The 25,442-nt window shown below is 34.9% G+C and overlaps 2 protein-coding genes across 2 annotated transcripts; one reads left to right on the top strand and one right to left on the bottom strand.

The window, feature by feature from the left end:
- Nucleotides 1–270: 270 nt before the first annotated feature.
- On the bottom strand, nt 271–12,478 carry LOC136799551 (uncharacterized). The gene is made up of 12 exons (XM_067056269.1): nt 12,376–12,478; nt 4,535–4,601; nt 4,267–4,316; nt 3,479–3,573; nt 3,034–3,289; nt 2,737–2,837; nt 2,388–2,582; nt 2,149–2,214; nt 1,766–1,863; nt 1,543–1,658; nt 1,053–1,224; nt 271–734 (listed from the first exon to the last, which is right to left on the bottom strand). Exons 2-12 carry the CDS (start codon nt 4,585–4,587, stop codon nt 698–700), a joined length of 1,239 nt encoding a protein of 412 aa, XP_066912370.1. The 5' UTR covers nt 4,588–4,601; nt 12,376–12,478; the 3' UTR covers nt 271–697.
- Nucleotides 12,479–12,815: 337 nt separating this feature from the next.
- On the top strand, nt 12,816–21,811 carry LOC136799550 (uncharacterized). Its single transcript, XM_067056268.1, has 2 exons — nt 12,816–13,024; nt 20,879–21,811. The coding sequence occupies exons 1-2, from the start codon at nt 12,963–12,965 to the stop codon at nt 21,351–21,353; spliced, it is 537 nt and encodes a 178-aa protein (XP_066912369.1). The 5' UTR covers nt 12,816–12,962; the 3' UTR covers nt 21,354–21,811.
- Nucleotides 21,812–25,442: the final 3,631 nt, after the last annotated feature.

Here is a 25,442-nt window from a genome sequence, read left to right as displayed (position 1 = left end):
TAATTAAGTATAAGACTTTCAGAAACTCACACAAGACACTATTTTTTATATGTTGAAGACGAGTTAAGGAATTGAGAAGAAGGAATTTCCCAAATACATCTCATTCCATTCCTTCTGAGCAGGATCTTAAAGATATGTAATACTATTGCCCTAAAGGCCAGAGCAAATCGGTCCAACAACGCCTAGAGATAGTCAGAACCTGATAATCTTTGAAGTCTCCTTCTCTCTATATCAATCAACATTTTACTATTCAGTCAAACAGAAGAAAAATATCCTAAATGTATGTATTTCACTAATAAAAATCCCCTTGTTTACAAAACAGAAGAAATTCTTCATAAAAAATGCATACAAATCAGGCGAAGAGAAAATTTACTACAAAGCATAAAGATCTATCAATAAAAGTGTACGAGGACATAATACAGCATAATACTATAAAAAGGATACTAAAATTCACCGCAAAATAGGTATGCTAGAAACGATCTATGCAAACACAAAAAAACTTGACAAAACATGCTTAATGACCCTTGTAAAGTAAAGAATCAGATAATTTTCGAGACTTGCATAAACATAACATCAATAGGCAATTTGTTTAAGATGAATCGTATATAAGCATAAGAGTAAAAATACTGAATTACCAAAGAAAATTAAAAGAATTGTATGAGAGTTAAAAAATCTAGTAAATAATTAAAGAATTTCTTCAATCAGCATCATTTTCAGCATCAACCTCCTGGCATCTAAAAAAATAACATAAAAACTACCATTAAATCATCTATTTCTTTCTTATAAGAATTGTTGAATTTGAGTATCTTATAAACATTGTCAAAGGGAAAACATAAATGACAGGGAATACCCATTTATAAAACTGATTTATCTGTGGCCGTAGAAAAATACATACAATTAGACCATTAGCATTAGAGATGATTAAAAAGGCTTTAAAATATGAATTTTCTTTTCTTTGACTGGTAGAGATTGGAGCTGTAATACTTGAAACGAATATGTGCCCTCTTTTTTTATCCGAGAATGGTCTCATTAAAAAATAAAGTAAGGCAAACCTCTGTTGGAGCACCAAGGTTTCTGAAGGCAAATCTTCAATATCATGATTTGCAGCAGGAGTTAATGCAAAACAGGTGGCAAATTCGTCACTGTTGACTTCAGGACAATCCCTAGTTTCGTTGTGAAGGGCCAAAGAGCAATGTTCGAATTCATCGATAACAATATCCATGTCTAAAGTATGAAACAAAACACCTTCAAATGAAATCCAAGAGACCAATGTGGGTCATAGTTGTAGGTGCAGAAGGTCAAGATTTTAAATATCAAGCTATTCTGTTATAGATGAAATTGTTTCCTTGAGTGATAAACAGTTTAAAAAGAAATTCCCTTAGTTTCCATGAAATGTTTTCCACGGTTTGTCAGAACCCTATTATTCGTTGAGTAGTATCGATGCTCATGAAGTATCATATACAGGGTGATTAAAAAAAACCACACCTTTGTCTTTGGTCTCCTGATACAGCTTTTCAGATGTTGTATTTCTAAACGACATACCATCGATTTCATATTCAGAGCATTCAGTGGGATAGTTTTTCTTGTCTCCTTGAATGAATGGATGCGCCAATAGCTCTTCCACTGTTGCTCTCTCCGCAGGGTTTTGAACCCAACATCTAAAACAGCCAAATAAAATGTTTTATGTTAAAATAATTTAAGAGAATAAGCAATAAACAAATTTCAAAAAAAATAAAAACAAGACAAGTTTAAATTGTGTAATTACCTCATCAGAAACTTTCGACATAACGGAGAACAGCCAGTTGGAGGCTCTGGTTTGAGTATCTCACTTCCAACTTGGAACATTATCGTCATACTTTCAAACTAAAATGGTCCAGAGAAGACAAAATTAATCTTGGAGAAGAAAAAAATAGGCTAATCACTGTGTCAAAATGTCAACACAAATTTAGTACATGGGTGCTAAAATACCACTTCGTAAAATAGGGTGGTGGTATGTGAAGAATTCTTGAAAACTCTTGCAGCACACAATTCATATATATTATCTGAGATTTTAGTACTGAAAGCCCCCTGAGATGTGTGGAAAGTTTTAAGTTCGCATAGAGGTAAAGTGACCTTTGCTTGTACATAATTGAGAATATAATTCAGGACCTCAAAATAAGGTGGATATCCAGTCATCATTTCGTAAAACGTACATCCGCAACTCCAAATATCAGCCTAGAAAAGATGTTAAACGATAAATACATGTTGATGAGTTTTTGTCTACTTGCTATTTTTTTGTACAATTCAGCAAAATCAAAAAGGAATTAAAATCTATTTGAAAACACACTTGGACTTTCTTATGGTTAACGCAATATAAATTCCTTTATATTAATTGAACCAGATATTACCTCTTTACCGTAGCCGGCCTTGGGATTGATAGCCTGTGGTGACATGAAATTAATGGTACCCCTATTGGGTTGCTTAATCTTCCCATTCCGAAGATCATGAGCCAAACCAAAGTCACACAGTTTGAGTTGTTTTTTGCAATCATCAAACAAAATGTTATCACATTTGATATCACAATGAACAATATTCCTTGAATGCTAGAAAATAAACAAATATTAATGCGTGTATCATCTAGACTGTCTGTTCTCTAGGCTAATTTACAATGGGAAAGGGGACCTTGCTCTAATGGTCAATTCGAGTGGGGCTTAAACCCACAACCTTAATTAAAATTACAAATGGAATTCTTTTTACCACAAAGTAAACAGCGTTCAATAGTTGGTGTATGTAAGTGACAATGAATCTCTCGTTACTACGCCAGTCCTTGTATTTCTCCAAAAATGATGTCAGCGTTTCTATTTAATAAGAAAAAATTTAACTTTAAGAGTATATTTCTTCAAATGTTTTTCAAATTTTCAAGTTGCCTTTGTATTGATAAAATATTTTTAATTCAAAAAGCAGTCTGATACCTGATATACAAAATAGAACTTTGGCTATTAAAATTTTTAAAATAAAACTAGTCGTACATGGCTTAAGAACAATCAATAATACCTGGTACAAACTCCATCAAGATAAATGCTTTTGAAACACCAGACAACTGGTTAACATTAGGAAAAGAATCAACAAAAGTGACAATGTTCTCGTGCTGCAAACCACCAAGAATTCCAATCTCATTCTTCAAATCTTCAATACCATTCTTTGCAACATCTATTTCTTTCAATGCATATTTTTGTCCATCAGTTGATTTACATACGAACACTTCCCCAAACTGACCTTGACCAACTTTGACTTTGTTTGTTAGATTAATCTAAAGATTTTATGAAAGAAAGTAATTTGTTAGCATTATCTATAAGTAGCATTGTTGCTATTTGTTTCAATTTATTCAATGCATGTATAAGTCTTTGACAAAAACTTTTACAATGTGGGAAAATGTATGGGAATAATGTGGGAAAATTCAAATAAAATCGTATCTTTCATTGGAATTGAATAAGCTTACCTTTGTAAATAATGAAGTAAGTGATTCGTGATTGTAGACAACAACTTCATTATCATCAACCTCCTGTGGTTCCCGGGTTTTCCTTCTAGGGACACCTTAAAAACGGATGAATCTTGATTTAGAATAATACAGCACAGCCTTGGTATTTAAGTTTAAGTAGCTCTGAAGTCAATAGTAATTAGAAATGACTGATACACTAATGTAATTTGGAGGTAAACAAGCACAATGCATATTGGACCTATGTAAAGATAAATATAGAATGAAATTTAATGAAATAAAATAAGAAACAGCATGAGCATATTTCTAGAATTTTTGGCCGGAAAAACATTAAGAATGTAATGAGAAAATCTGGAGAAAATGCAAAAAAAAACAATTTTTTTAGCATAATTCTGGCATCTTCAGCCAGAATCTTTTTTTTTCAAAAATTGGGCTCCGTAACATTACTATTTTGCATTATGTAGCAAAAAATCAGGGAAATCAAACAAGCAAATTCTGAGAAAAGCTTGTATCAGACAGACGGACGGAAGGACACAGGTTAATTTAAAGGACCTCCAAGGTGGGTCCAATAAATAATTAGGAAACAATTCACCAAGTTCTCCATTAATTTGGTTACTGAAAAAGTTTGTAAATCAAAAAAATATTTTGTAAAAACTTAAACATTCTATTGAAGAACGAGGAAGCTAATCTAAATCGGAAATTAAAAGAGGGTACAATTTGAACCTTCAATCATTACTTTGAATTGAATTAAGAAATTTAGAATGTGATGTGAAACTTATCTTCATATTTACCTTCAAAACTCGTTGTGTTCAAATTTCCATATGGACTGCTTTGATATTTGCTAGAATAAAAGCAAAATAGCAGTGCATTATTACCCAATGAGAATTCAAATAAAATAAAGATAAACAATTTGTACACTGAAACTTTTGAGCAAAGGGTTAAAACTAAAACTATGCAGGTGCTTAAAGTTTTGTGTTTGCTCTTATAAAGTCAGTAAAGAAAAGTAAAGCACTCTAAAAAAAATAATCTAAAAATGGAATCCATCTACAAAATGCTTACCAGCTGTACGAAATATCATAATTCAAAAATTGACCATCGCTTGTTTCACCCATTGCGTCCTTTGTACCTGAAAGGTCATCAAAAGATTCCTATCGTCATATCATTCCGAACCAAAAAACTTTATTTTTCAAGTATTTTTGAGAATCCCCAAGCAGCTGAAATCAGGGATGGTAATTTTGGACATAAATTTCTTACTTTTTCCCATCACAAATATTGTAGTTTTAGAAAATATTACTTTTGAGACTACTACACATTTTCTTCATTAGCTAAGAGAGGAATAAAGCAATTAGCAATCTTGCTAATAAGCTTAGGAGAATGTTACCTAAACTGAAAAAGCTACCCACCAAAACACTTTCAGCCCATTCTCACAGATATATAAACACAATTTTAAAGTATACCAGCAACCCTGGCTGCTCCAGGTGAACATTTATTGAAATAAAACATCATTTCAATGTGTGAGGTAACCCTGGAGAATAATTTTGCTGTCAGCTGCAATAGCATTAGTTGCATATGTGAAGAATTAAAAGTTTTTCCAAAATCAGAACATATGGGAAGAATTCTTTTTAAACTGATGAATTTGGGAAATTATTTGCCAAAATGGAAAATGAGTGAGAATTTGAAAAACAAGTTGAAAATACACAATCATGCAAATCAACAAAAAAATAGATAACCACGTATTCCTTTGAAAAAATTCCGAATCAAGTATCACAGGTCAAAGATTTTTCAAATCACGATCACGTTTTGATCCCTGATCACGGAATTACAAAAAGAAATTCCAAATCATGTAATTACGCTACAAAAAAGACCCTATCACGTCATCACGCAAACTGCTTTGGGGCCTCAATGAGCGCCTTTTTTTCATGTTTCAATAAGCCCTCCCTAAGCCGTCTAGGCACCAATGACTTCTCCTACCAACACGCCACTGTCTAAATTAATCGAGTTAAATTAAACTTCTTTATAGCTTCAATTTCTTCATGTGACTTTTCAAACTTTTTATACTCTTATCCCCACAGAGCTTGGGGAAAATTTTGAACAAAAATCCCTTCCAGGTTTCTGAATTTTCAGGGTTTCGACGGTGTAATTAATTTTCATAGTTCAAGGGTAGCTACAAAAAATTGTCATATTTTCAAGGTAATTTACAAGGGTAGAAAAAAAATCAAGGGTGTTTAACTGGGGATAACTTTTTTCCAAAAATAGAAAAATCAGGGAAATATTTTTTCAAACAATCAGAAAATTGGAGAAATTTTTGGAGAATAATTTAATCGAAGAAAACAAGACTTTGGATTTCAGGGGGGTCAACATCCAGATACCAGACCCATAGCCGGGTGGTGGTGTTTTTTTTTCCTTTAAAAGTCTGAAAAGTCACGTTGGTATTGATGGGGGGGGGGGGGTCCCCCTTTTCTTAGAAAAAAGAGTTATCCTCAGTTGGTATTGATACCAAAATAGGGGGTGGGTACGCTTTTTTTATTTCAGTTTATTTAAATAATATGATTCAGAAAGTTGGTATCCATATCAAAATGACAGCAAAACTTTCCTAATTTTTGCCCTTATAGCTAGAAAATACCCGGGGGTACATATCAGTCTAAACAGGTTTCAATTGGATTTGTTTTAGCTTTTGAGTAACGACTGTAAATGAGTAATAAGTTTAAATGACTTTGAAGTTTGTTTATTTTGGACTTTTTCGATATTTTCAAGTTTTATTTTTGATCAAGCCTGAACCAAAAGCATTTGGTAATGAGTGAATCTATTCTGTTCTAAAATTATGTACTAATAATAGCTTCTCCTAGTTTTTGCACATCAATTATATTCATATAATATTGATTCAGATTGATTTTGCTAGCTTCATTGGGTTTGTTTTTATTATATTGTCAGTTTTCAGTCATTTTCTATTTTAGCATATGACATTTTTTGTGTTGTGATGAAGAAAGAGTATTTCAAAAATTAGTTTTTTGAAGTTTCTCTTAGTACCCTGTTTGTGTGGGAGAGGGTGGGTTCCCTTTAAACAGCTTTTAAGCTCAAATTTGTCAGATTGGTATTGGTACTAAATTAGGGGTTGGGTCCCATGATATTTTGTCAAATTCAAAAAGTCATTTTGGTATCGATACCAAATTAAGGGGGTGGGTCTCCCTTTTTTCTGAAAATTATGATTTTCAAGTTTGTATCGATACCAATTTTGGGGTGGTGGTGTTAACTTAGCTCAAAAGGTCAAAAGTCAGGTTTTTGGGCTATGGGTTGGTATTATAAATGTTGACCCCCCCGTGGATTTCGCTTCTAGATTTTTATGCAAACTCTCACGCAAAATGAACAAGCAGTGGGGTAATTAAGATAAAAACGACAATTATTGCGCTTTTGAATGAAATGCCAAGCAAAACTGTGTTGACCTATAGGTCAAAGATGTCGTAAGTGATTGAAAAATGTAAAATTACATCAAAAACAGGGCTTGAAATAACGGTCTGACATCAGACATAGCTTGACCCAAATTGCTCCTTGTCTGACCCAAAAATCATAATTTTTAAGCAACAGCAATCTTGATCAGACATTTCATCCGACCCACTTGAAATCATAATTTCAAGACTTTGGAAAAGGTTTTTCAGATTTTCAAAAGTAATTTTTTTAATTTTTAATCCAACGCAATATTTGAATAATTGCCATTTGAATTGGTGGCCACCCACGCTAAAGCTCTAAAGCTTTAGAGGAGTAGGGTAATTCAATTGCACTCAATCTTGATTTTACTCAAACATTATCGTAATTGAACTAATCGAATCTCAATCTAATGTAATTCAAACACAATTATATACAGTGAAATCGGGTAACTTGCATCCGTCAAGGGAAATTTGCATGGCCCTCAAATGAATGACCTGGCTAAAATGGTAGAGTAGAGCTGCGAGTGGAGCTGCGTAGTTGATGGCTATGTTGGTGGCTATGTTTCCCTCCATTGATGGAAGTTACTAGATTTCACAGTACAAAGTTTTAGAATAATATGTAAAAAGATCTTGTGTCAATGCCCTGGGTGGGGGGGGGGCAGTGGGTTTACCAACTGACGGTGCGGCGAAAAATTGGCTTTTAGAATCACACCCTTACAGTGCAGAAAAAAATCAATGAAATACCGTAAGTTGGTCTAATATCGACATCCCTTGTCTAATTCCGACACCCTTTTTTAGAAAAAGAAACAAAACAAACTTTTTGGAAGCTTCATATCGACGAACAATCTCCAAAAGTTTTCCCAGGGGATTCACGACCTATTTTGAGTTCTTTCTTTTTTTCTTTCTTGCTTTCATTTATAAAGATAAATTTAAAGACCTGAATTATGTACCTTTTAATAAGATTAGCCAACTGTAATAAAATGGCTGACCCAAAAAAGAGCCTCTTTTTATATTATAAACCATTTATATTTCTGAAGTAAGACCAATCCTTGCCTTTGTTTTGTGGACTTCATTTTGTGCTCAATTTATTTTGTTTTTACTCTTTCGTTTTAACAAAAAGACTCCCTGCCCCAATACAACTTCCTCTAATTCTATTTTTCTTGTAAAAAAGACAACCCTGCCTCAGTTTGACCTCTTCTATAATTATTATTAAAAGGCACCCCTGTCTCTCTTTGACCTCCTTTATATTCTCAATAGTTGTGTGACCTTCGAAACTATAAATTACCCCAGTTACTTCAGTTTGACCCGCCTGTTTAACCCTCTTCCATTTTAACAAGTTTGTTCTTTTACTCTAGGAACTGAGTTAGGTCCCGTATGCGCATCGGCGTATAGTCATTTTTTTCTTTTGATCATGAAAGTAAAGTCCTTGAAGAGTCAGAAAAAGTGTGTGGCGTTATTTGGATCAGGCACAAATTTCCATAATGGCGGATTTTAGATTTTCAACTCTTTTTAGCCCTCTTGCTTGAAAAATTTATTAACTTTAAACATAGACATATTATATACCAATCGATCACAAATTTTATGCCGCCTTCTTACAATCACTTCAGCAGTTTCATGAAAGATCCAAATCTGCATTCCATCCTCTTAGCACCAACCACTAATCAAGAAATTGCGAAGGTGATTGGCTCTTTCTCATTAAATAAAGCAAGTGGTCCTCATAGTATTCCTATAAAAATCCTTAAACTTTTAAGACTTGATATTTCTGTGCCAATATCGGCGCTGATAAACTACTCCTTTCACAGTGGTATTTTTCCCTCTACTCTCAAAATATCCAAAGTTGTGCCTGTCTTCAAACACAAAGGTTCTCCCCTTGAAGTCTCTAATTATAGGCCAATTTCACTCTTATCTAACATTGAAAAAATTTTTGAGAAAGTGATGTACTCACGTCTTTCTGATTTTCTTGAAAACCATAATCAAATCTACTCTCGACAATTTGGTTTTCGTAAGGCTCACTCTACTGAGCATACACTCATTAATATTGTCGAACGTATCCGAAACTATCTTGACAATGGTGGGTTTGCCTGTGGTGTATTTGTCGATCTACAAAAGGCTTTCGACACAGTTGATCACGAAATCTTACTTGAAAAACTTGATCACTACGGAGTCAGAGGCATTGTTAATGACTGGTTCCGATCTTACCTCACTAACCGCTCCCAGTATGTTTCTCTTTCAGGCTCAAATTCCCTTTTAAAATCTATTAATCATGGAGTTCCTCAGGGTTCAGTCTTGGGTCCTCTGCTGTTCTTGTTGTATATAAACGATCTTCACCGCTGTATAAGAACCTCTGAAACATATCATTTTGCTGATGATACTCATTTACTAAATTTTTCAAAAACTGTATGGAGTCTTTGTGGGAGGGTTAATGCTGATCTCAGAGTTTTAGTCAGCTGGCTTAATGCCAACAAAATTTCTTTGAATGCTAGCAAAACTGAGTTTGTTATTTTTCGTTCCCCTTGGAGACAGATGGACTGTATTCCAAGAATTAAGCTTTGCGGGAAAATTCTATCACCAAGTAAGAGTGTGAAGTATTTTGGGTGTTCACCTTGACAATCATCTAAACTGGAAGGTTCATACTTCTTTCGTTGCTGCTACATTGAGAAGGGCAAATGGGGCAATATCCAAAACTTCGTCACTATGTTCCAATTCACATCCTTCTAAACATTTATCATGCAATTTTTGCTTCTCATGTTCGCTATGCTAGTCAACTCTGGGGACTGTGTGACAATACTGTCACACATAGAATTCTTACTCTTCAAAACACTGCACTAAGACTCATGACCTTTAGTGAACCAAGAACTTCTGCCACTCCCCTGTTTGCTGAACTTAAATTACTCAAAATCTTTGATCAGGTGAAAGTAATGAATATCTTATTTATTCAAAAATACCTCCAGGGTAATCTTCCATCTGATGTCCTATCAACACTTAATTTTGATGAAATTGATCACAAAACTGGCACCAGGGGCAAAGCTATTAAACTACTAAAACTTTCAACGGTCAAAACCACAAATTTTGGACTTAACTCTTTCTCTCGTCTTTCGTCAAAACAATGGAATGAGTTACTAATAAATCATCCTGACACTGATTTTCACAACCTTGATACTGATGAACTAAAATCTTTAGCTACAAAATTCTATTTAGACAAATACAAAGCTGAAAACGAATAATCTTTGTGTGTGTGTGTGTGTGTGTGTGTGTGCGTAATTGTGTGTGCATGAGCTTAGTGTGTTTTCCCAGGGTGGGAGGGGGTGGGTCGTGTAACAGGAAGAACTTTATAGATAAAACTACTCAAAGAAATTTTCATAAAATAAAAGTAAAAATATTTCTTATATTCATTATTTTGTGTCACTATTAATATTTTGATAATCGTTTATTCATTTGTTCTTTAGTTCTGTAATAATTTTTCAGTTTCTTCTAGGTTCCCCATTGTATTAGAGAAATCTATTTTTTTTTTGTAAGGGGTTATCCTGCTGTGTTGCAGCGAAAATATATTCAATTCAATTCAATTCAATTCAATTCGATTAAGAAAAATGTCAGAACCATGGTCTGAAAATTTCATTATCTGGAGATATGAAGCACTTTCGATTTTGATTTTTTGAAATGACTACTTTTGGTCCCAAATTTGCGTGGCTGTAACATTTGATTGGCTTACTTGATTTACTTGAAATTTTCGGAGGGTCTTGCCTACCGTTCAAATAATAAAATTCAGGAAAATTTATTTTTCTACACAAATTTTGAAATCCATAATGGCGGATTCAAAACTTTCTTTCGTCACATGGGCTCTTAGGCTCTGCTAGCCTAAGAAAAATAAAACCCTGCATATTATATACCAATCGATCAGAAATTTTATGCTGATTAAGAAAAAGGTCAGAACCATGGTCTGAAAATTTTGCTATCTCGAGCTATGAAGTACTTTCGTTTTCAAAACTTAGATTCACTGATTGAAAAAGAATAATTCCTATCTGACCATTAAGCAAAGAAAAACAGTTTCAACCTTTCTATCAATTTCAGCTGATAAAAAGGGTGTTGAAATTAGAGGAGGGATGTCGACATTAGACCAAGTTACGGTACCCTTACAGTACATGTTTTCAAATTTTAAACTCTTTTAGAGCAAATAAAAATCAAGATTTTCGAGCAAAAATTTGCAATTTTTCTCAGATTTGCTGAAAATTCCACCCTTACTTATATGGATATTTTGAAAAACATACCCTTAACCGCCGCACATTACCGTCGGTCAATTTGCCTGACTGCCCCCCGGGTCAATGCTGAAACACAGACAGAGGGATGGAAAAAGCAAAACCCCCAGATTGTAAGTTTGTTTACCTTTAGACCCGATTTTGCTATTGTGTATTTCAACAAATAATCAGTGGTAGTTGTGGTAGTTGAAAACAAAACTAAACAACGACATATACAACCCTCGACATGGCCCGAGAATTCTCGGGCCAAAACTTTTATTGGAATTCGCGTAAAGCCTGAGTATGGCCCGAGAATTCGGGCCGTGTTCGGCCACATGCGGACCAATTTTTGAAAACATTTTCAGGACTGAATTTTTTTAACATTTTCTTTGAGAAAAACTTGGGTTCTCTTAATTATATTAAATATATGAATGTTGTAAATTCATATAAATATTAAATGTCTTATTTGGTATGAAAACATAGTTATAAATATACTTAGGGTGGAAATATTTTTGCTAGTAAACTGGTCCTGGTTTTAAGCTGAAGCGTGTCCAAGGGAAGCTCGTAAAGTTTTTTTGAGCGATATAAACAAAACAGACAAATCTTATTTTGTACTATTTTGTTTGACTGGACATGCTGAATCAATTTAAATATGGAATCTTCTGACGCAGACACAAAGGTATAGTTTGATCAGTTTACATTTTAAGTCTTGCCACCTATTTTTATCTTGCATGTTTCATATTTGCCTTAAAAATTTATTCAATTTGCCAAAAAAAGTTTGAGGAAACTCCTTCGCCCCTACTCCGTACTTTTAGATTAGACTCAATGGACCCAGCCAGACAGGCTTAAAAGCGTTATGAAAAAGGAGGCCCGAACATGGCCCGAATGACTCGGGTCATGTTCGGGCCAAAAGAATTGATAGGGTCTCTCGGCCCGAACATGGCCCGAAGAGGCCCGAGAATTCTCGGGCCATGTCGAGGGTCGTCGACATATCTCCTTTTGTATCTGCTTTCATCAGTTTTCAGAAATCTCAAAGCTTGCTCAAAATAATACACTAAAAAGGTTGTAGATATGACTGAATTTTTGAAGGACAGTGGTAACTAGATGTTATATATTAAATTTCGATACCCCATGTTATGTAGGAGGAATGGGAATAAGCACTTCTCCTGTCGTCCTGCCTGAAGATCTTGGAAAAAACAATACCAAGGAAAAATATTTCACAAACTATAATTGAAATAAACCATACCTAATCTTTCTTTAACTTGTGCTTGTTTTATTTCCCTTCCCTTGTTCCTTATATTCTCTGTTTTGTTTCTACCTCTTCTCGTGACAAAAAAAAACGTGAAATGACGAACAAACTTAGAAAATCAGCTCGGTAATCAAATCAAAGTAAAATCTCAGTTGGGCAGCCAGACGGTCAGTCGGGAGACGGTTCTATAAAGTGGCTCTAGCTAATGATTTTGTAAGACATTAAAGTCAAACCCAGCCGGAACGCTACTAAATTTCCGAACTAAGACGTATTCCGATCAAGATAAAGTTGTCCAACTGTTTTAGGGAATTTCCGAGAAGAAAATCAGCTCGGGCCTAGGACCTAAGAGCTGGAAAAGAACTGGGAACTGAGTTGGTAAAGCAAGAAACTTCTGTGCAAAGCATTCTGGTCCTGTTTTGGTGTCAATGAAACGAAAAAAAAAACAGAGCGGATAAAAATTTTTCGATTTCTAAAATGGTAGACCTTAGCTACGCACATGCTCAAATGAGTAAGACGTCGTTTTAGGCCACCTTCTAAAGAATATTGTTGGGTTGTTACAAAGTGAATATCGAATTCAATTCAATATGGGAAGGAATGATACTTGTATTATACCTGGGTGTTTGAACACAAGAAGGAAGCCTGAAAGGTATTTGTCTTTATACTACTTTTAAAAAGTCTTTCATAAATTCAACTTAAAATTAGTAATATCGAAAAGTGTAAAAAAGATAGACGTTCATGCATATATTTACTATAATAAATCAAAATTTCAGAAATAATTGCATAACAATTTGAATGGAAGCTCTAAATTCTAACAAATAGTTTATCTTTTTCGGAACCAAAAGAAAAAAATCAGGACTATTTTGGCAAAAACTGATTTTGGCGAGCATTAAAAATCTTTGAATTTTTTTATATCGGAGGGAACTTATTTTGGCAAATGACGGCTAAATCTTTCCTATTTTGCCTTATTATAAGCTAGATGATTTGTGTGTTTTGTGATGGCCTGTAGACGTTGTTTGGTCTCTTTCCATCCTTGATTGGTTCATGTTTGTTTGGTTGATTTAGTCGTCTTGCTTCAGCTTACCGAACATACATCTGTGTGTTTTTCCTAAAAAATATCAATTTACTGAAACGAAGAAAGGGATGACAATGGTTAGACAGTGAAGGAACAAGATAGAAGAAACTTGCCTTAATTTAAGCAATTCTGATGAATTTTTATGGTTATTTTGTCAAAATTGAAAAGAACTACCGTAGGATCGTCTAATCTCGACATACGTCTTGCAATCTCGACACCGGATCTGTAAAATAATCAAAACAAACCTTGAATGAAATTCTTGGTATCATTCTTATCGAACAAGTTCATCCATCAAACTAGAAGTTCAGTAAACATTGCAATCCTTTCAATTAAAAAAACAGCCAAATTATAAGCAGTTTTACACAATGTGGCGGGACTTATAATTGGAGCCGTAAATTGAGTTTGGTGTTGATAACGAATGTTTCAACTAAAAATTGAAAGCAAAATTTAGTTATAAAATTTGAAAAAATTAGGAAAAAATGACAAAACTGAAGGCTAGAAAATCTCAAGAAAAGTCTAGAAATATATCAAAATGCCTGGAAAAGGTTTCTAGAAAAGCTAGAAAGTCCAAAACGGCTAGAAATGTCTAGGAATAATTGCTAGGAAAAACCTTAGAAATTGAATGACAAAATGTCTGGGGCAAAATGTGCCAAAAATATATATCAGAAATAAGATAAAAAATACTATCTTACCAGCATGCGAAACTCTGAATGATGTAATAAATATGCTCCATAAATCCACATAAAAATGTAAGTAATGTGAATGCTAAGTCAATCAAACCAAGCCACATAAATAAAATTTCAATTCATTTTGATTCCATGAGAAAAATTCAAAGTCAAAACTTCAAGTCGAAAATCTCAATACTTGAAAAACGGATGTAAACATGCATCCTTTCTCTACAAAAGCTCTCATAAGAATGAATCTTCTTTCAAAAAATCAAAATTTGAAACGCCTAAAAAATTGCGTCATAAAAGTAACGCGTGAAAGTAATTAACTTGAGACCAATTATCTCAAGACCAATTATATACGGTATTGATTGCGTTTATAAGCACAATCACATCACACTCCCCACCATAAACCAATCAATAACGTATAATAACTTTTGACCAATCAATAACGAATAACTTTTGACCAATCAATAACGAGGAACTTTTGATCAATCAATAACGAATAACATTGACCAATCAATAACGAGGAACTTTTGATCAATCAATAACGAATAACTTTTGATCAATCAGTAACGAATAACATTGACCAATTATTAACGAAAATATTCGAATAACGAATAACGAAAACATTTGACCAATCGATAACAAGAACATTCAACCAATCAGTAACGAGAACATTCGACCAATCGATAACAAGAACATTCGACCAATCAATAACGAGAACATTCGACCAATCGATAACAAGAACATTCGACCAATCAATAACGAGAACATTCGACCAATCGATAACAAGAACATTCGACCAATCAATAACGAGAACATTCGACCAATCGATAACGAGAACATTCGACCAATCCATGATGAATAACATACATCGATACATCGTTTGAAATGAATCGATTTGAGATCCTGCATTAATTTGAAATTGTTGAGCCAAGTGTCACGAAGCTCAGATGGAATTGGATCATCCCAGTCATTTGGAATGACGTTTGATTTGGCTTCAGGTTTCTTTCCTCTCTGATGTTTTGCAAAATTGAGGTCACCGACGTTGAGCGAGAGTAAGTCATCTTTGGTGTTTTCGGGTTTGTTCAGCTTTCCGATTTGCTGTTCATAGACTTTTAACGCGATCGGTTTGTTGGGTGCTAGCCATTTGGCGGGGTTGTATAGCACGGGCAAGCGGACGGTAGCGATATGGGATTCAATATCGATTGAAACGGAAGATTCGACAAAGGTTTGTTCGGCCTCTTCCTTTAGACTGGTTGATTCAATGGAATCATGAGTTTTGCAATCTTTGCATTCACGGCAAGATACACAATGATAGCTGATTTGGGAACCTGCATTCTCAGCATTGTCTAACGATTTGAGTGAATTTGCTTTGAATGAGGAATGAACAAGATCAGACTCTGAGAGAGGAGAAACCATCATGATATTGGACATCTCACTGACGAATGATGGCGAAGTAAAGTGCGATTGGAAGCGAATCTTGGAAAACGATTCGTGTGGACCACCAATGATGCCAGTGGTTCCATCGGCACTCCGAAAAATGGATTTAAAAATGGTTAAACCCGTTGGTATTTGGAAGATCGGTTTCGGATGGTACTTTAGGTATTTCATACCAATCATAAAATCAACATTTCCACCGATGTGACTTGGCAATTTTGGAAATGTTTTGGCTAGAGGTCCGGCAGCAAAGCAAAGATCTTTCTCGGCTTCTTTTAGTGGAAATTGCGGAAATTCCCCGGTGATATCTGTAAGACAGGTTCCTCTTAGAACTGCGGTTTCCCCGGAAGCAAGCGGAAGTTGAACGCGGTAAATTCCGTGCTCTGCAGAAGTGCTTTTCTTTCCCACTCCGGTAATCGAAACAGGGATGTTAGAGATCAAAGTAACGTGTGGCCCAAGACGCTCGACTGCACTTTTTCTGACGATAAAGTCACTACACCCAGAATCAAAGAATATATTGAATACTTCACCATTGACTTTGATTGACTGGAACATGTAGATTCCTCGGTCTGGAATGTCTCCACCTTGATCCTCAAAATCGGTTTGGACATTGTTGGCTTCGATTTCCCCACTTGAGATTTCTGAGTAGAAGGATAATTTGATGTCTCTGGAAAATGAAGGTAAGCTTGAATTTCTGGAAATGAATCTGGACTTGTACTTGTCCAACAGATCCTGATTTTCATCAAAATGCTTATGCTCTTCACATATAAGGATGTGTTTCTTTTTGGGGTACTTGGAATGTGATCCATGGGGGCAAACAAAATCTTGCTGGCATTTCCCTTCTTCATGTTTCCCAACGTTCCACTTAGCCCCTGGCAAAAGACATTGAAAGCAAAGACCCTTTTTGCGCAACATTTGAAGTCTTTCGGCAGGTGTCTTCTCGACAAACTTCCGGCACGAAAAGTATTGAATAACTTTGACTCCTCCCGGGCCTGTCGTAGCAACATGGTCATCCTCCCCAGCAGCACTCCCACAAAGAACGCAGATTTCATTATCAAATTTGTCTGAATGATAGCCTGATAAGCCTGGGCCTTTTCGTTTTGGGGGTGCAGATTGTGGATCCTCCCTTCCTGAGAGTCTAAGCTTTTGTTGTTGGATCTTTAACTCCTTCTCTAAGAAGTCTATGACGTTTTCCCACAACACCTTCCCACTTTGGTTGATTCCAATAGACTGTTCAAGCCACTTGGTAACCCGGTAATCACCCATCAATTTGTAGACTGTATCCAAGGCATCCCCGTAGTAAAGATACTTTTCGATTCTATGCCTGGACGCAAGGATCATCAAATCCCTCATAAGATTGATCAGTTGGCTTAACCCTGCAAGTACTTTTCCTGGTTCCCTGGATCCCTTGAAAGATTGGATATCACTCAAAGAAGAAATTTTCTTTGTAAGTAGAAACTTCGTATCCCCATAAACTTCCTTGAGGCGAACCCAGATTTCGTCAATGTTGTCTAAGTGTTTGACAAGGGACAATGCAGGCTCTGACAAATGATTGTTGATCAGCAAATCAGGCAAGAGACGTCTAGTGGTGGTTCGGAGATGTAATTTTTCGAATTCGGATTGAAAAGTATAAATGTCAAGATCTGAATTGTAGCCAGAGAAATGGGACAATTTGATATTGAGCTTCGTCTCTTTGATCAAATCCCTCTTATTCAATTCTCTTCGATCAATTTCACTTGTCAGATCTTCATTGAATTTGGACTTCAGAGTAACAACTAAGGTATATCTCTTACCAAGCTGCTGTTTTGCTTTGACAAGCATCTGACCTGATGGATTGAACTTCAAAGATTCTTGGTACTTCTGGGTTGCATGTTTGAAGCTCTTCAGGTAATTCTCCTGATTCTCCTTCCACCTTAGCAGTTGTTCATCAGTTGCAAGTTGCACATTCTTCTCCCAAGACATTTGCAACTCTTTCAAACAATGATCGGTTGATTCCACTTGAAACAGCATGGCCTCCTCCTCGAGGTCCTTGGTGGTCTTCAGCTGGGTTGCTTCTAGTTGCGTTGCTTCAACTTTGATGATCTTTATCTCATCCTTGGCTAATCTGATTGCAGCTGCAATTTCGTTGATCAAAGTCTCGTAATCCGTAGCATACTTCTCGTCGTATGTTGCACCGAGATAATGTCGTAATTTGTAGTGTTTGGAACGAAACGTCGTTCGATGTTTCTCAAGCTGAGACAACACATCACTAACGGGTGTGACGTAGTAAGAAATCTCTTGGATGTAGTCAGATATTTCATCTTTCATAATGTCGACTTCGAGTGATAAATCGTCAATTAATCGCTCACGAGGCGTTATTTCGTCGCCGTCGTTTGCCATAGTTGGTCTCTGAATTCGTCTTGGGATACGACTGCCAGAAACGATATTCAACGGCCTGTAGTCGACACGGTCTTGTTCTCGACGACGCATGAAACGATCAGCAGGATAAATGTTTCTGCTGTTGAAATGTGGCGGGACTTATAATTGGAGCCGTAAATTGAGTTTGGTGTTGATAACGAATGTTTCAACTAAAAATTGAAAGCAAAATTTAGTTATAAAATTTGAAAAAATTAGGAAAAAATGACAAAACTGAAGGCTAGAAAATCTCAAGAAAAGTCTAGAAATATATCAAAATGCCTGGAAAAGGTTTCTAGAAAAGCTAGAAAGTCCAAAACGGCTAGAAATGTCTAGGAATAATTGCTAGGAAAAACCTTAGAAATTGAATGACAAAATGTCTGGGGCAAAATGTGCCAAAAATATATATCAGAAATAAGATAAAAAATACTATCTTACCAGCATGCGAAACTCTGAATGATGTAATAAATATGCTCCATAAATCCACATAAAAATGTAAGTAATGTGAATGCTAAGTCAATCAAACCAAGCCACATAAATAAAATTTCAATTCATTTTGATTCCATGAGAAAAATTCAAAGTCAAAACTTCAAGTCGAAAATCTCAATACTTGAAAAACGGATGTAAACATGCATCCTTTCTCTACAAAAGCTCTCATAAGAATGAATCTTCTTTCAAAAAATCAAAATTTGAAACGCCTAAAAAATTGCGTCATAAAAGTAACGCGTGAAAGTAATTAACTTGAGACCAATTATCTCAAGACCAATTATATACGGTATTGATTGCGTTTATAAGCACAATCACATCACACACAACACACGAAACGCATGCAAACTTCCTCGTAACTTTCTCGTGTCCATCATTAAAATTTTACAACTTTATTACGCTTCAAGTCACGTGATAAAAATAATTCGCGCGCTTAGTCAACCTGGTTTCCATTTCCTTATTATTTATTGCAAGCACACGCTCTAGGCGCTAGGAGGCCGCGTTAAACTTCTAGGCGCCGCACCTAGAGCACCCGGTCCCTTTTCAAATTCATAAGGAAACCGGGTTCTTTTAATTATTTTCGGTTCACGGTAAAAAGGTCTACTTAAAAATTCCTCGCGTGCAAAATGTTGTTGTGATTTGGGCATCTTCGATGGTTGAAAGCATGCTAATTAGTTTTTTAGTGATTACTACATCGTTAAAGTGTTCTTTTCAAATATAAGTAATAACAGTTCACATTTCTCATATTATATTAACAATCTGTGACGTGGATAGAGAGAGAGAACAATTTAGTGATTGATTGATAACTTTGGTATGTATTTGTTTATGTTTGATTTTTTATTTCGAAGACCAGCCTACAGCTATGTCGAGATTGCAAGACGTATGTCGATATTAAACGACTCTACGGTAGCCGTCACCCGCCATTCCACCAGCCGCCAAGGAGTAGATAAGCTGACCCATCACAAGCCCTTTGGAAGGTGGGAGGGGTGTTAAGATTATTTTTATGCCTGAAGAACGAAAGATTACCTACTAATAGACGGCTTTCGTGATACATCGTTTGTTTACTCACGTGACTTACCACCCAATTTATTTGAGGCAAAAAGACCATAACATTAGCAGATTTTTTACCATTCAATTTCAAAGTGATATGACTGTTAGCTATCAAAAATTGGATTGATACTCACTTGCCTCCATATAAATTGTATAAGTCTTTTCGCCTCCAATAATCAAGCGCAATCTCCCACCCACATCAGTCTGTCTGTACAAAATCTAAATATTGAAACCTGTCTATATTATTTGAAACTAAAAAGATTGCAAAATTAGTGTTTCGTGACATCATCATACTGATCCTTAATGACGTCATTGCAGGGGTAACTAACTTTTCACTTCACTGAAACTATTTAACTTCATTTATCCAATAGATTCCCGTGATGATTTCTAATCCAATGAGGCCATTGTTAAAGCCTTCTCAAACTCAAGATATCGCTTTCTTCAGGTTTTGATGAAGTCATTGGACCCGAAATGACCCAAATTACACATACTCATTTTTCTAGCTCCAAAATGTACCCTCTCTAAACCCTCGCTTATATCACATATCTTTTATCACATTTTTCCGTTTTGATGATGTCTTCAACCAAAAATGCCCAAATTTCAAAGTCACATTAACGGGTCAACGGGTAGCTTATGCCCCAAGGGCGTCAATCGGTACATAAATAAAGCCTAGGATATATACACAGGGACAAGGTTGAGTGAGTAGAATTTTTAATTTTTGTGAGAACTAGTTTTGGCAAATTTAATCTAAACTTTGCAAATTTGCCATTAATGTAGCTAAAGGCAATTAAAATTTTTCATGCAAGCAAGTACCGTAGAGTCGTTTAATATCGACATGTGTCTTGTTATTTCGACATAGCTGTAGGCTGGTCTTCGAAATAAAAAATCAAACATAAACAAATACATACCAAAGTTATCAATCAATCACTAAATTGTACTCGCCCTATCACGTCACAGATTGTTGAAATGTAAGAAACGTGTAGTGGTTTTTTTTCAAAAAGAAAACTTTAACGATGTAGTCACTAAAAACTAATTAGCATGCTTTCATTCAACCACGAAGATATCCAAATCAAAACAACAATTTGCATGCGATGATTTTTTTACTAGACCTTTTTGCCGTGAACTGAAAATAATAAAAGGAACCTGGTTTCCTTTCGAATTTAATGTGACCACCATACTGGCTTAGCGCCTAGAGCGTGTGTTTTTGATAAATAAGGAAGGGGAAACCAGGCTAAGCGCGCGAATTATTTTACTAATTAAAAATTTGAGTTAGGGAAAATAACTTGCCTTAAGGTTACAATTCTTGAGGTACTAAGAGCTAAGTTTCGGATATACATTCAAGATAATAATGGTCAACTATATTTCATATTTAATTTCTTTATAATTTCAGGTTGATAATAATGAACCACGTTGGAATCCTACGATGGCACAGTCCAAAAACAACACGTGATCTCCATGCTTGGGAGAAACAATTGAACCGTGCAATTTCAATGAGTACTAAAGTCTGTTCGAACCATTTCACAAGTGGGTATTGTTCTGATGTGTGTCGCATACCAACATTATACTTGAACGGGTATGAGAAAGATGAATATAAGCTTTTGTATGGGGAAGACAATTTCCAAGGAGGTAAATTATGCACGCGATATGAAATAGAAGAAAATGATGATAATGAAGACCCTTTTGAAGTTATAACACCCTGTTTACATGATCACGATTATTTAGGTTTCTCATCACAAACTGATTTCCATTATCTGAATCTTTCTTCAAACCAAATGGAGAAAGTGGAGACGATGAGTGACAGGGAAAAAGAGATCATGGAATTCTTGAATAAACAATTATTAGCACGTTCATTTGTTACAACTTGATTTGAGGTATGGCAAATTGAAAATTCTTCAGATGCACGTCTTTTTTATAAGAGCCTCCAAAACCTTTTAAATCCTTCGGATATTCTTAACTTTTTGAGTTTTAGTGTTCTTAAAATCTTCTTACTTTCACCAGTTTTTTAGTCCTTTTGTGCGATTTTTTAAGAAATTGGGAGTTTTAGAGCCTACAAAGCCTTAAAATGTTCTTTAAAAACTTGTTCTCAATGTTTTGGCCATCGAAGCCGTCATGTTCTCATATAGTTTGCTCTTATGAAAAAGCGTGTATTTCAAAGACTTGTATTTAAAAGAGAGCAGTGTTTCTTAATATTTTTGTTGCTTCGCATCGCTGCAGAATGGATGTGGTTTTCATCCAGGAGATTATATTTTTTTTCCATTATTTTGGTCGTGTTTTGATTTTTCCCTTAGATTTTTTAGCTAGAACTGATTGATTCAGTATTCATGGGACCAATTTGGATTTAATTCCTAATTATTTTTATTGTTAATTAAAAAGTACTTTTTTAAACCTTTCTTGGAATGGTTTTTAAAAGTCCTATTCTCGAAACAAGTGAACGAAAAAAGCGATTTTTTTTCATATTATTTCTCTTTCTCTTTCTCGTTAAATTGAATTTTTCAAAGGTGCTAGTAATAAATTCTTTGGATACAATAAATAATTATTGATCGTTGAATATTCAATTCATATTCAAGATTTGTAAGCTGGGATATCTGGCTGTAAATGTTTTATGTTTCTTAGTTACCGCCTGGCTTTCTAAAGTGATTTGCCTTACAATGTCAGAAGACAGTGCATGTCTAAAAAAATTGCCCACCTTTAGTTGTAAAAAGCTGAAATCTCAAAATAGGAAAATATTGGATATCCAGGCTACAGTTTTGGGATTATTTTGAGTCCCTTTTACAAGTAGTCAAACTATATTTTGTACATAATGTAAATATATTTCAAAGCATACGAGTGGTCAATATTTTATCACATTCTATTTACTAAACAAGCTTGATCGTCTTGAGTACTGTATTTGACAATCATATCTTTTCTATTGTAAAGAACAAAGACTTATTTATGTATATAAATTTGTAAAACACTTGCAAACATATTTGCTTTGTTTCTTACTGTATGATAACGGATAACGGATTTTCAGTTAGCATTCGCAGGCTGTGATATTTACCCTTGAGTAAGCAATGAACTTTTTATCATATCTTCACTACTGAGAACACATTATTCTAAAATGATTCGCTTATTGGTAGGGCCGATTTAGAGTTCAATTATTAATAATCTTTTGGTGAACTGGAGGGTCGGAAATATTCAATGCAAATTTAGGGTGGTTTTAGATTATCTTCCTAGCTGCACAAAAAGATTTAAGACTCGAGATTTTTTAACTGAAATTAACTAAACTCTAAATATCTGCATTGAGTACCGATATTTTGAGTAAATTTGCTCATTTTTCTTTTTAGATATTCAAGTAAATAAAAACAGAACTCTAAATTAAAGATTGGAATAGTCATCGAATTCACCGCCTAACTATTGAAGCATTCAACAAATCATCATGAAAAAACGTATGTTTCGCCTGAAAAAATTGTTTGGTGCAAGTGGTATCATTTTGAGATGTCTGAAACCTGATTTCATAAAAGAGTGAAATCTCTCTTCCCCTATTTGTACTTCAATGTTCAATGGACAGCATACCAACCGAAACAAACAAAATCCATACATCGTCTTCTTGTCAGCCATGCTTTATTGTGGAATCTGAATGGAATTCTGGCAGGAGAAGGAGCCAAAAGCTTTTATTCATATAGTAAGTCAACAATGATTGTTCGCATGCTTTAAAGTAAACTTAGTGGGCAGTGGTAAGTATTTCATTTGTTGTCGGTAAGCATTCTACTCATCTAGTTTTAGGAGGTCTGAGATTATAAAAATTCTTTGAAAAAATAGTCTTTTAGTTTCCTTTTTCAAAAAAGGGGGTTACCACTTAATGGGACCTTCCTATTTAAATGGTTTAAAAAATCTGAAATTATTTGGGTTAAATGTATTAGAAGTGACAAAATGATCAAGATGAAACCAAAAAGTCGAAAATGATGACAAGCAGGCCTTTATCCCATCTTTATGGGACACCATCAGCTAAAGAAGCAAAGCAAAGCTGTTTTTTAACAACTTTTCCTAGACACCAAAAAGCAGTCTTCAAAACTATTATAACTGTCATTCATAGGCAGTCATCAAATCCGTCTTTTGGTAAAAATATTTCTTTTCAAAAGGAATATGTCTAGACAATTCTTATTCACAGTTAACTATACTTCCCCAGAGGTGTTGGAAAACGGATCATCCAAGAGAAATCTGTTTTATTATTGCACAGGCTTGAGTAATTCTTCTCTTTTGCTGTTTATTTTGGCCATGTCTTTAGCAAGGCAGTCTGTTGCAAGACCTACGATTTCAGCTAAAGCCTACTACCTTATCGGCCCTTTTTACACCGGCCCTTATTGGCGTTACTTTTAGGCTCGTTTTTTATCATTATTTGTCAATATAAAGGATTTTAGGTATGATTCGAAGACGAAAATTATCCATTGTTTTACTCCATATTTAAAACTTCAGTGAAATATTTAATATATTTAAAAATGTGATTTCGATGGAATTTTCAAGAGTTTACTATTGAAAAATGACATTTTGATGTAATTTTTAGTCAGTATTTACTAATTTGAAGCATAAGTAGCCATTTTTACAAATTTTGGCTTTATTAAAGGCCCTAATTGGCGTAAGCCCAAAATTAGGCTGTGACGTAATAAGGGCCGGCGTTGAATAAAGGCCGGCCTAAAAAGGGCCGATAACATAGAGGATCGAGAAGAAATATTCAGGAGTAGCCGATAAACAGATGTTTATTTTGATGGTCCTAACATAAAGGAAAATGAAATAAAATGCTAAGAACGAAAATTGAAACAAAGAACTAAAAGCCAGTCCTAGCAAAAAGATTTAAATCCCCTTTAGAGCCTTAGATATATAAATGCCGTTAAAACGTTCAATTTCCGACATTCTGTTACTTTACTTCTTTTGGCGTAAAACCATTAGACTTATCCATAGATTTATAAAGCCCGAACGACTATATATCGTGCTTTTGCTGAAAAGTGTGCCGAAGTTAGGTAGGAAATCCTACCTAAGTCACGTGATATTACAATATAATTTCAGCGCTTGAACAATAAGAAGCTTCGCGTGTTTTCGTAAACAATAGCAACAATTTTGAAATATTCAGGAGTAGCCGATAAACAGATGTTTATTTTGATGGTCCTAACATAAAGGAAAATGAAATAAAATGCTAAGAACGAAAATTAGCAACAATTTATTTCATTTTTTTGCGATATTCACTTTTTTTTGCTTGGAAGAGCTTAAAGCACTCCACCTTTAATGGACTAAGCTATGCATCTGCCATCATGATCGAAGGTTTTTTTGAAAGGGGTACCCACCAATGCAGTGCTTACAATACAACCTTGCCTGACGTCAAATAGCGTGACATCAAGTTAAGAAAAAGTAGATCTAGCTACACCCGCACTGAGTAGTGTTGCCATTAGGGTCAGCAATAGATCTTATTGGAGTTTTTGATTTTTCTAAAAAAGTGATGCATCGTGGGATTGTTTCGGGGGTATTACAATAGAAATCTCTTAGGAATTCCTCGAAGGAATTCTATTGTAATACCTCCGAAACAATCTCACAATGCATCGCTGTTTTAGAAAAATCAAAAACTCCGATAAGGTTTAATAACAGTAATCTTTCGCAAATTTTTTTGTCATTGAATCCCTCCTGATTCTTCTCTCCTTCTTTCATTTTCAGAGATCAAACCAACCAACAATAAATTGAATAAAAAGAAGCAATAAAAGCCAGTTTAATTTCGAAAAACCTTGATTGTTTTTCGGACAGCAATCCAGCAAAGTAAGAAGGATTTCATTTTTCATTGTCTGTCTTTAATTTTCTTAGTTCAATCTCAGGAATGATTATTTGGCTTCCCTTAGTTCTGCATTCTGAAGGAAATTTTTAAACATTCGCAAAATTTAGCTGCAACAAGGGTAGCCTTGAGGCCACTTATAGCTTTTTGATAGACTGAATGG

The sequence above is a fragment of the Clytia hemisphaerica genome, unplaced genomic scaffold, assembly GCF_902728285.1.
Source record: "Clytia hemisphaerica strain Z4C2 unplaced genomic scaffold, Clytia hemisphaerica genome assembly, whole genome shotgun sequence".
Lineage (NCBI taxonomy): Eukaryota > Metazoa > Cnidaria > Hydrozoa > Leptothecata > Clytiidae > Clytia > Clytia hemisphaerica.
This window is presented reverse-complemented; position numbering and strand designations above follow the sequence as displayed.